The 12,036-nt window shown below is 42.8% G+C and overlaps 1 protein-coding gene and 1 long non-coding RNA gene across 2 annotated transcripts; both read left to right on the top strand.

Moving 5' to 3' along the window:
* Window positions 1–1,919: 1,919 nt before the first annotated feature.
* samd1b (sterile alpha motif domain containing 1b) lies at window positions 1,920–9,097 on the top strand. The gene is made up of 7 exons (XM_052084958.1): window positions 1,920–3,235; window positions 4,898–5,105; window positions 5,660–5,781; window positions 6,871–6,910; window positions 7,068–7,188; window positions 7,418–7,532; window positions 7,650–9,097. The coding sequence occupies exons 1-7, from the start codon at window positions 2,252–2,254 to the stop codon at window positions 7,794–7,796; spliced, it is 1,737 nt and encodes a 578-aa protein (XP_051940918.1). The 5' UTR covers window positions 1,920–2,251; the 3' UTR covers window positions 7,797–9,097.
* Window positions 9,098–9,286: 189 nt separating this feature from the next.
* Window positions 9,287–11,947, top strand: LOC127613853 (uncharacterized). Its single transcript, XR_007966338.1, has 3 exons — window positions 9,287–9,489; window positions 10,423–10,696; window positions 10,842–11,947. It is a non-coding gene; the product is annotated as an uncharacterized LOC127613853 (long non-coding RNA).
* Window positions 11,948–12,036: the final 89 nt, after the last annotated feature.

The following is a 12,036-nucleotide window of genomic DNA, read 5'->3' as shown; positions in this document are numbered from 1 at the left end:
TGATCATTCCTGCTTTTTTTTTTTTTTAATATGTTGGTGTAACCCACTTCTTAAGACTTGACATTTGGTGTATCCCATCCACGTCCAATTCAATGTTGACTAACAAAGTTTGTAACGAAAGTAACGAAACAAAGTTTGAAGTTACATGTGATTCAACAATACTGTGTGTCCATCGATGATTCTGCAGTGACACTTCCCCTCAAAGCAGGCACAATGCTGGTATATGTTGTCGCATTTTTAGGGAAATGAGAGACTCTGGTGTGAACCCAGTTAACCCTCGCCACACATACAGCTTAACACACACACACACACACACTCAGACACCCATGCAGACAGACACTGAGCAAAGGGAATTCACAGCAGCAGTGGCAAAAAACGTGAGTGGCATATTTTGCAACATAAATATCATTCCAATAAAGTTTTACTTGTAAAATTATCCCTGAAGTTTGCTATCTTTCCCATTTTGGATTTGTTGCTTCTTCAAAGTTTACATATAAATAGGTTTCCTGCATGAAGGTAGATTTTTCGGGTATCTAAATGTATGAGAAAGTATGACCACGATCATCTAACACAGGGATGGGCAACTCACACACATTCACATTCTGAGTGGCCCCTTTATTAACAAAAAAAGTAGAAACTTTTGAGGAAAAAAAATGTTTTATTTATTTTCCAACTTTCATCATTTAAGTTGCCCATTTCTGATCTAACATATCAGCATATCAGCTCATCAATAGTAGGAAATTGTTGTCAGTTGAAAAAAAAGCTGTCTTTTGTGATAAACAGCATGATGCTGTACCATTTTAAATCAGTCTATGTACTGTGTGTGCGTGTGTGTGTGTGTGTGTGTGTGTGTGCGTGTGTGTGTGTGTGTGTGTGTGTTTGTGTGTGTGTGTGTGTGTGTGTGTGTGTGTGTGTGTGTGTGTGTGTGTGTGTGTGTGAAAAGAGATTGGCCTGACTGCAGTGATGCTAGCCGAAGAGCTGCATTAGGCTTGCTATGCAAATGCACAGTGACACAGTTGAATTTGGTGCACAATACCTGAACTAAGACACATTAACAACAATGATGCAACAGATTTGGACAAGCAAAATATTCCCCATCTGTGGTCTTGCTTCAGAAAACTGTTGGATGTTGTCAGCATGACAAATGATTCTCTGCGCGAGTGTTAATTGGTCCGTGCCAGCCTATAGAAATTCTCAGTGTTATATGGGAAACACATGACAGTTAAGGTGATTTGTTTGAGTTGTCATTAGCTAACGTCGTGGGTGTTGTTTTGTTAGTTACATCCCAATAATCTTCCAGAAACACATTAGTTTAAAAGCCTGAGCCAATGTGGGCTGGCCTTTATATTTTTGAAATATGAACGGGAATAATATAAAAGATGGAAACGACTTACAATGTATACCGTAATTCTAATTATTCACAAATAATGATTTTTATTTGCCCTGCGGTTGGCTGGCAACCAGTTCAGGGTGTCCCCCGCCTACTGCCCGAAGACAGCTGGGATAGGATCCAGCACCCCCGCGACCCTATTGAGGATATAAGTGGTTCGGAAAATGAATGAAGGAATTATTTTTATTGTATATTTTTATATATTTTTCATAGTAATTGACAAATTATGAAAACGAACATGGGTAAAAAGAACAGTAAAAAATAATCATTAATAATAATAGCAATAAATGTTCTTAATAATTATTATTATTAACTAGTTAAACCTAGCACTCCTAATTTGACCTTTAGTCAGTTTTCACCCACGTACATCTGTAGCCTATTTGTTCCTATAAGTATAGATTGGGAGTACTTTTGCCACCTCCAATGATGGTATTGTAGTATAAAGATCAGTCGTCCTCTTAGTCTCTAACAGTGCAGCCGTCTGCGGAACCTAGTGGGGGCGGCGGGGCGGGGGGGAGGGGCGTCTTGAGCGTCTTTCCCCACCACCACGCGGCGCACACGCAGCCCACCGCGCGTAGCGTGCGTCAGTCTTTGTGTATCCACCGTGGACTCCACACGATGACACGATGAACAAAGAACGTGGCTGTGATGCGCCAAAAGCGAGACAATTCCACCTTAAATGCCGTCGCGAGCGCCATCTTCGGTCCACCTTAAGCGCACATTGTGGCCGACGATCGGCGAAGTGCCGAGCGGGCTTCCGTAGCGGTCCTCCAGCCGGGGAGTCGCACTCCGCTTTCACACAGCAGCGCCACTTGAGGAACACCGAATTCACACGTTCTCAGGCCGAACCCCAACGAGAACATGTCCGGACCCAACAAGTACCGAGAGTGGATCCTGGAAACAATTGACTCTCTCCGCTCGCGAAAAGCGCGTCCGGATCTGGAGAGGATTTGTCGAATGGTTCGGAGACGACACGGGTCAGACCCGGACCGAACCAGGGCAGAACTGGAAAAATTGATCCAAGAGCAGACTGTGCTTAAAGTTAGCTACAAGGGCTCCATCTCGTACAGGAACGCGGCCAAGGTGCAGAGGAAAAGCAGAAAGAAGAGTGAAGACCCTGTGAACAACAACGGCGACAGCGCGCTCAGCTTCACCGACCAGGAGGACGACTCGGAGCCCAGCCCGTCTCAGCATGCAGCGGCCAGCAAGAAGCGCGGCGCTCACCCCAGCCCGAGGAGCGGAAACGAGAGCATCGGTGGCGACGGGGCGGCGGCGGCGGCGGCGGCGACGGCGGCCCGCCTCATACAGCGAGAGAAAACAAGTGCGGCCACGGGAGCACACGAGGTGCGTCCCGGTCCCGGCCGCGACGATGCACTTGGGGGAGACATGCAGCCGAGTCCGTCCGGGGATAACGCCCGCAACCAAACTTGCGCAGGATGCGCCAGCATACGCAAACAAACAGTGGCCCCGCAGCCCAAACTTCCAGTGGAGGGAGGGGGCACCGAATCTAACTCGGACCTGGGCGACCGGCTTGTGGCTTCAGTCCGCAGCCTGTCGGAGAGGAGCCACCGAGGGACCGCCGCCGCCGCCGCCGATGGCACAGGCCCCGCGGAGCCGCTGGGGCTCAAGGAGATTTGGGGCTGTCTGAGCAACCAGGAGGAGCGTCTCTTCGAGGAGAAGCTGACCGGGGCCAAAGTCAAAGTGGTCATGGAGAGAGAGGTGGTCAGCGGCAAGCTGCGCGCGACCCGCTGCGGGAACATTACTCTTCCTCTCAGGGGGGCGACGACGAAGACGGAGGCGTCCGCTGAGAGTCTTGCAAAGAGCGCGCTGCAGCCCGCGATAAAGGTGGGCGACACGAACTTAATATTTGCAACACGTCCGGGCCCGCGCGGCGCGGCGAAGCGAAGCGCTGTCTGCTGTTAAATTAATCAAATCTGGTCGAGATCGTGCACATTGCAACATAACGCGTTCCACTTCACCCAATCAAAAAAAAAAGGAAGAAAACAAAAGATACTGCTGCATAATGGAAATGTTTGTTTCTCGTTAATTATAATGAGACGTGTTTATTGGACAGGTGTGGATTTGGCCGGTTTTGCTTGTGCTTCAAGCACAAAAGCCGCTGGTGACAGCTCAGGAGCGGCTCCCGAAGAAAAAAAAAACGCGCGCGCATCTTGTGAGCGCGTTTCTGCATATGGCGCGTGCACGAGCGAGTTCTTCTTTGGAAGTGAGATCGGTCACGTGTCATTTTCCCTCTCAAGATTGGTCGTCGTGGTTGTGACCAGTCGACCCCGCTCCGTCTGTTCATTTGCCTCAAGCAAGCGGTCACTTTGCTCGCCATCCCCCGTCTCTCCCAAGTTCCTGTCATCATCATACAGCCCTTTGTATCACCGTTGGTCTCCTCCTCCCTTTCTCCACTCCCACAGCGTGACGTGTTCACACGTTTGTTCGGGAAGTTTATCTATTTATTTCTTTATTTTACGGTCACTCGATTTGGACGTTGATTTGAAGCATGAAAATAAAAACAAAACAACCAACAATAGACAATGAAATACTTAACACCAGTGTCCCGTTTTCAAAAAGACAAGGACATCTCATCCTTTCTCCATGTACGTAAAATTAATTCATGCTCCCATGACGCAACCATCTACTATTAACAATAATAACTATAAGTTTGTACATCAAGTTATCCATCGTTCTTATCCTCATTCATGTCACCAGTCGATTGTAGAGCACATATAGACAACCTGAGGACAATTTAGAGTACTCAGTAAGCCTATCATGCATGTTTTGGGAATTTTAAGAGGGAGCAAGCGCACCCTGAAGAAAACGCGTGCAAGAGAATGTGCAAACTCCACCCAAGAATGCCTGATTTGAAATTTAAACCCTTAAACCAGGGGCATTTGAAAAAATAAAAATAAAATGTACAATAAAATAATGGGCGGCCCTGTAGTCTGGCCTGCACGTCGGCTTCACAGTGCAGAGGTACCGGGTTCGGCTCCAGCTCCGGCCTTCCTGTGTGGAGTTTGCATGTTCTCCCCGGGCCTGTGTGGATTTTCTCTGGGTGCTCCGGTTTCCTCCCACATTCCAAAAACATGTGTGGCAGGCTGATTGAACGCTCTAAATTGTCCCTAGGTGTGAGTGTGAGCGTGGATGGTTGTTCGTCTCTGTGTGCCCTGCGATTGGCTGGCAACCGATTCAGGGTGTCCCCCGCCTACTGCCCGGAGACAGCTGGCATAGGCTCCAGCACCCCCCGCCCCTGACCCTAGTGAGGATCAAGCGGTTCGGAAGATGAATGAATGAATGAATCAACAATAAAATAATGACAACGGTGTACATACCTTAAATATATAATATTTTAAAAAGATTGAATGAGACATGCTTGGTTTTAGCAGTACAATCTTTTATCTTCACATTCTGGTCCAAATTGGAGCCACAATTGGTGAAGTCCAAGCAAGTCTTTTTTTTTTTTAAAACCCATTGTCGATGCTGCACTTGCCGTCTCTTCAGGACATTGAGCCGATAGAAGAAGCCAGTGAAGATGATGGTGTGCAGGAGGACAGTGAGGATGAGGAGGATCCCAGGAGTTCTAATGAAGAAAGAGGACAATCATTGGTCCCCATGACAACCGCAGCAATCCTGGTTGGCAAAACCAGTGAAGATAGCGAGAAAACGTCGGAAGAGGAGAGCCTCGGTCATCATCTACATCATGACCAAGGTGGCTTTTTTTTTGGGACAGATTTCAAGAATAATTAAGTTCATTGTTTAATAAAGGCATTTTCTCATCATTTTAGTATGTTGGCTGTCCCAGCCCTTCTGCACAAACTAACGAGATCCCCTGTAGAAGATTAATAACAATTGCTGCCGCAAAAAAAAAAAAATTGACTTGGTTTTGAGTGACCGTCAAACAAGTACTCATTTTAAAACATGTACAGTACATTCGTACAGTGATATAGAACTGTACAGCATCCCATGGAGAGGTTACAGGTGATACTATTCAAGTTATGGTGTGTAACTCAAGTTCGGAATCGAACAGATCCACCTCTCGGTATGATTTCATTTGACTCTAATGCCGATATTTTCAGCGAATACCTCTCTGACAATGGCAGTCAATGATGAGCTTTTATATGCGTGTTGGGTCTCATTAGATCGTGCAGGTGTACCTAATATTGTGGCCGGTGAATGATAGTTCAAACTATTTGCTGATCTCATCTCTGTGCGGCAAATGTTTATTTGCTCATCCATTCCCTATTGGCGCCGATGCCTTCTCAGTTGGGGATCCCCTCAGTAGGACCGAGTCTTCACGTCGTTTGGGTGCTCCTCCATCTCTGTGCTTCACAGCCTATGTGGAAGGAAGATCTGGCACACCTGATCAGCCACTTATGGATGTGCAGGTAAACCGCTAAAAATAATCTCCCTACTCGGTGACTGTGCGCATCTCTGTGAATTAATGTCAGTTTTTGTTGGGGCCTTGTGATTTTCTGGCCGTGGTGTACAGTCTGCCTTTTTCCCAAAGTCAAGTGAGATAGGCTGCAGCTCCCCAAAACGCGAACCATATTAGCAATCTGGAACACGGATGGATGGACAGGAGAGAGAGATTTACAGTCACATACCGATCAATGAATCGTTTGGATGTATTTATTGGTTTTATTCGTCTGCCTCATAGTGCCTCCGCCCTTCCTATGTGGAGTTTGCATGTACTTCCGGTGCCTGTGTGGGTTTTTTTCCGGGTACTCTGGTTTCCTCCCACATTCTCAAGATAAAACATGGATTGATGGATAAAATACGTGCTCTTAATGTATTTTATTTTTCATAATACATTTCTCAATGAATGTATAAAAGATCCAATTCCTAACCTACCAACAGAGGGTGTGAAGCAAACAACAAAATAACTACATTGTGTAATTTTATAATGTAATACACGTTTTCCGCAAAAAAAAAAAAGGTTTGCTCCTAGAAGAAAAATCCAAAACAAAGAGAAAAATGAACACAAACATTTGTATGAATAATGAAATAAGAATATAGAAAACATCCGCAAATGGTGTTGAGGTGTATTCGGTGGTCCACTGTAGTAAAGGAAACGTTCATGCTGTGGTGTGACATTGTGGTTGATTTCCTAGCAATGTGGTCAATATGATTATTTGAATATGTAAACATTGGCAGACATTGTATTGACATTTTTCTGTTTCCTAATTGTTGTGAGAAATCGTGAAGTGATGATTGTCTTTAGTAATTATGAAGAATAACAATATAAAAAATCATTTGAGCAAATTTGCTATTTTGGAAGTGTTCATAAATTAGATGCCCTTTGGCACTAATCAGTACCCAAGAAGTTGCTGTCACTTTCCAAAAGGTTGGTTATCCCTGGTTCAAGGACGTTACATATGCGTGGTTTCGCATTTCAGCTTTTTCACCGTTTGTCCAAATGGTAACTGAACGAAATTGGTTTAAGTCAATAATTTAAATATTTTCTTTACATGCAGAGTCAGATCCACACCCAGCACACCCAGTCAGGCTTTAACGGTGAGTTCTTCTCTCCTCTGCGTGTGTGTGCGTGTGTGTGCGTGTGTGTGTGTGTGTGTGTGTGAGCGCGTGTGTGTGCGCGTGTGTGTGCGTGTGTGTATACATTTATGGTTACAACAAGAGCAGGGAATCTAACTTTTTTTTGTGGGTGGGGTAGGTGTTGAATGTAAGCCAGAAGCAGGCGTGTCCTCATGTTTGCTCACACCCACCGCTTCCCCGAGAGACACTGGCCTGTCTGAAGAACAAGGGATGAACGATGAACAAGTCAGTCATGGAGGGTGAGCGCAGTCATTTCCCATCCATTCTTTTTCTACCTCTTATCCTGTTTAGGGTCATGGGTAGAGTAGTCACAATTTATCACAGGGCACACAACCATTCACACTTACATGCATGTGAATGGTCTGCCACAAGACAGCAGGGGGCGTGAACAATGAACCTCGATATAGCGTGGGAACACTAATTAATTGATGGCATTCATTTCATTGATTGATTATTTTCAATTTGTAGGTTTCATAAGATGGAAGGGGCCAGGGGTAGCCCAGCGAACTGGACTGTGTCGGATGTGGTCACTTATTTTACCATAGCAGGTTTTCCTGAGCAGGCCACCGCCTTTGGAACACAGGTGATGATGCCTTTTTACCACTAGGGGGCAGCAAAGACCGATTTAACAGTTGCACATTTTAGTACAAGATACAGTACTTCTGCCTAACTTCTGTCTAACTCCTGTACCTGGCTGTAGGAAATCGATGGGAAGTCACTTCTCCTCATGCAGCGTAATGACGTCTTGACTGGCCTGTCAATCAGACTTGGCCCCGCCCTGAAGATCTACGAGCGACACGTGAAGGTTTTGCAAAAAACACACTTTGAGGATGAAGACTGTATATGAAACACATACAGAATGTAACTCGAAAAAAAAACATGCACGAAACTATTACGCTCTCCAATACACTTCCTGGAATAAAAAAAAATATATATATTTAAAAATCGTGTATTTAAAATATATTTATAAGTGTACACAAACAATTGAACAATGTTTCTCGAGGTAATTTCAACGACAAAGACTGTTTCAAAAACAATTTCTTTGTCATGCTACCCCATGTTTTGCTTCTGGGTGGGTACAGTTTATCTACCCCTCCATTGCGGGACAAATAAAGGATATCTTAATTTTCGATACCACTTGTACCACTTGTTTCTCGCCGTCTCAACTCACTGTTTTTCATATGCATTTTGCTGCCGTGGATGACATAGGATGATTGAGACTAATATTAGGTAACATTGATTGTTTAGTCATGGATATTGATATTAGTACTCCCCAGAAGTTCGATTGTTACAAAAAAGTTAATCAGTTGAGTGGCTGTTGAGCTATGTCTATTATATGCATCAAGAGTTCAGAGACAATCCTAACAAAAGTGCAACTTGTAAACCACCATGAAACCAAATCAAGTGTTTTTGTGCTAATGTGACTTTAATAAGAAGCAGAGACTATCATCATACCAGGACATATTTACAAAATGATCATAGATCTTGAAAGTGTGACGTCATGCTATTGCCCAAGTGTACCTAATATTGTGGATAATGCCTGTGGAGAACCAGATGCTATATCTCCAAGGAATCTGGTACAAGCCTCAACAAAACACAACATACTTCTTACCTCACACAAACAATTGATGTTGTTAATTTATAGCATACACTTGCCAACAGACACGCCAGCTAAGTCAACAGAACAAATAACTTAATATGTACATATGTAAATATATTTGGGCTTCTTTGGCAAGAATTTGTAAATAACATACAAGTGATCCTGCAAGTGAATCACAGGTTCAAGTCAATCAGCTGCTGTCACGTCACACAAAGTCCGCCTATTTAACACAAACTCTCACGACAAACAAACAGTCAAGCATCTAGTTTGACAGCACATAAATGCTTATTTTGTTATTGAAATATGGAAATGTTGTTCTGTTTTATGAATGGTGTCCTCCACAAGCATGACTACCTCTTTCATTTGCCCATTTTCCACTCTCTTCAATGTCCAAGAGCAAATTCTCACTTCACATTGAGGTGTTTGATGAACCTTTTCCATGCAGTTGAGATGTTAACCAAATTTCTCTGGTTTTCTCATGTTGTACAGTCGAGTTTTGTCCTACTTGCTTGTAACCTTTCAGAATAAAGTCTGAACAAAAGAACACACTCATGTGTCTCCTCTTTGTGTCTATGTTGATCCTCTGTTCTGACATTGTGAAAGCAGAGTAAATAATAACCGACGTGCCCATGTTTGAGACTTAGGGTGTGTGTTTCTGCATAGTTGTGTGCCTAAGTTGAGGGAATAAAGGCATCCAAATAGGTACATGGAGTGCTGTAGAAACATGTTAGTCATGGGCAATTATAAAGAGAGGGGGAGGGGAAAAATGCACACGGGAGCCAATCAGAAAAGAAGCATGCAGGAACAAGAACCTAATACCGTTGGCACTGATTCGAGGAGAAGGCAGATCATACCCGACTAATTTAGTCCGACTGGACCCAGAAGGACAAGTGAGCAAAATGAGAGCAGACAAAACAGAACAAACTTCTGTTGGAGAAGAGTGAGTGAAACGGCGACTACAGTTTCATCTGAATTTGTCTCATACTACACATTTACTGAATGTTTTTTTGCCACACTTCAGAGTTGACACAAAATTTGGTCGATTATATTTGCATTCAAATGCCATGTGTCATTTTGCAGTTCTCATTCTCATTTGCATAACTTAATACAGAAGTTCACAAAAGACATGATTATGTATAATTATACTGCACAATGGCACTCTGGTGTTTCATTCTATTTCATATACACTAGTCCGATGTATTGCAACATTGAGCCTTTATCTTTGCTCAGGTTTGTCGTGTAAAAAGTGACTGAGACAAGCAATCAACGGTTAGTCTGCTTGTAAATTTAGACCTGTGGTTTTCAACTGTTGTGACCCTGGGTTTTCATTTTTCTACTTTCAGCACATTGCGACTCTTACCTGATTTATTTATATTTAGGAGTGATGAACAATAAAGAAAAAGTATTTGTCAAAAATAACCTTTGAAGGCATTTATTTTCAAATATAACTAAAAATGCTTTTATGTGAACATGAACATGTCTTTCAAAGCCCCTTATAGAGAAACTGAGGATGGACACGTTTGTACAAAAATAAATTGTTGGACTGAACTCTGCCATGTAAAGCAAAAACCTAAAACCGGAGGGTTGGGTGATGAACATTTCCAGGCTATAATTGTAAAACAATCAAATGAAAAACATGGCAGTTACCGAGCTTGCATTCTTGTGCCACGCGTTTGCACACTGCTGCCCAAACAAGTCAGTTGCGCACCATTCCTAACCTTGAAACGTTATATGTTGGTAGCATTGTAAACTGAGTAAAATTAAGAAAGTCTGCATTGATCATTGACTATCAAAAGGTAAAATGTTGAGATATAGAGAGATAATGGTGCTTCTTCTCACACACAACATTGCTCTTTTTATTATTTTTTTTTAGGTTCGGGGAATCAAGGCGTTACACAGACCTCTTTGTGTTTGTTCCTCAGTTGTCATCGACAAAAAAGTACCCTTCACTCCACTGTGGTACAAAAACTGTTTCGACATGAAATGATTGGTATCCTTCATTCTGCATGACCTCTCAGCTGAACAGGCCGGGTTAAAAAAAATAAATAAGGGGACGACCCTCAGGACCTGTGCGCTGGCACGGTCATCGTCAAAACACACGATGAATGAGTCATCGGCCAAAGTACTGCAGACATGACAGGCGACAGGTGGAGAGTTCTCTGCCAAATATTCTGTATTCTATCTTTGCAATGGAACACTTTATTCACTTCTTCTCGGAATCTCACTGTCTCATAGTTGCTATCACACAAGTGGATCTGTCTTGTCTACATGCCTGTTTGGATCACATCGCAGACGCTAGCTCCAGGGGAACAGATCTGCTGGCAGGTTATGGATCAGTGGTATTCAGTGACGTCGCTTGGTGTGAGGTGGGACCAAGGTGCTGATCAGGTATCCAATTGAGTGAGAATGTCGGGTTGATTCTGCAGTCACGCTCTGTATCGTTGCACGTTTAAACTTCTGAAGTTGTGATTGGTACCTGCTATCAGCTAAAATCCGCCCCGTCCACTACTCAAAACAGAGTCAGGCTATGTGTGCCTGGTACAGACTGAGTCAGTGGAAGATTAAAACAAAAAAAAATCCCTACAGGGCGGCTGTATGTTTTATAACTTTCAGCCTTTGGAGTGGGAACACATGCAATGTAGTTAGAAATACTAATAGTAATCTATTCAAACCTTGTTTTTACATTTATTTCTTTTTGTAGGGTGAAGACCTTTCCTTTATTCCAAGGACCAGGATGCAATGCTCTAAATGGGTTGGAAAATTAATGGTTTTATATGTCACATTACAATTCACATATGTCACGTTATATATACGGTAGTTATAGTTTCATACACACCCATTGCATCAGATTAACGTTTTATAACTCCCCGTGCACACAGTCAGTCATACCTGGACTTTGTTTTCAAAAAAACTTTAGATTGCACAATTTTTTACATCACTAGTTTGGAGGTACAGTAGATATCTTCCAGTCTGACATCAATATGGGACAGCCTTTCCCAAAATAAACTTGAGCATGAGTTTTTATTGGGTCATTCATTATTAAGAATATTAAAATAAATAAGCACAATTTTCAGCATTTTGTTTTTGCGTAATAGTAATGGCTGTTGTACTCTCGTTATTTGTATGTACTATGTTGTGAAAATATTTTAAATATTTCTGTATGTTTGAGTTCCTGAAGATGAACATTCTTAATGTGGATTTTGAGCATATTATATTTTCTACTTAGGTTCATATCAGATGTTAAAATGTATCCAGTACAGTGGAAACTACCTCTTCAAGATATACAAACATGTAAGACAATGTCATTAAAAGGGGGCAATTAAAATTACATTATATTGAAATACAGACTATTCTAAAGAGATTCAAATTGATCTGGGGAAAAAAAGCATTTAGGCTGTAAAAAATGACACAAAGGAAGCAGCAAGCTACTCTCCTTCAACCCTATTAAGTCTATCATCCCTACAGGTATAGGTTCTTGGTGACCCAC

This window comes from Hippocampus zosterae, chromosome 13, assembly GCF_025434085.1.
Source record: "Hippocampus zosterae strain Florida chromosome 13, ASM2543408v3, whole genome shotgun sequence".
NCBI lineage: Eukaryota > Metazoa > Chordata > Actinopteri > Syngnathiformes > Syngnathidae > Hippocampus > Hippocampus zosterae.
This window is presented reverse-complemented; position numbering and strand designations above follow the sequence as displayed.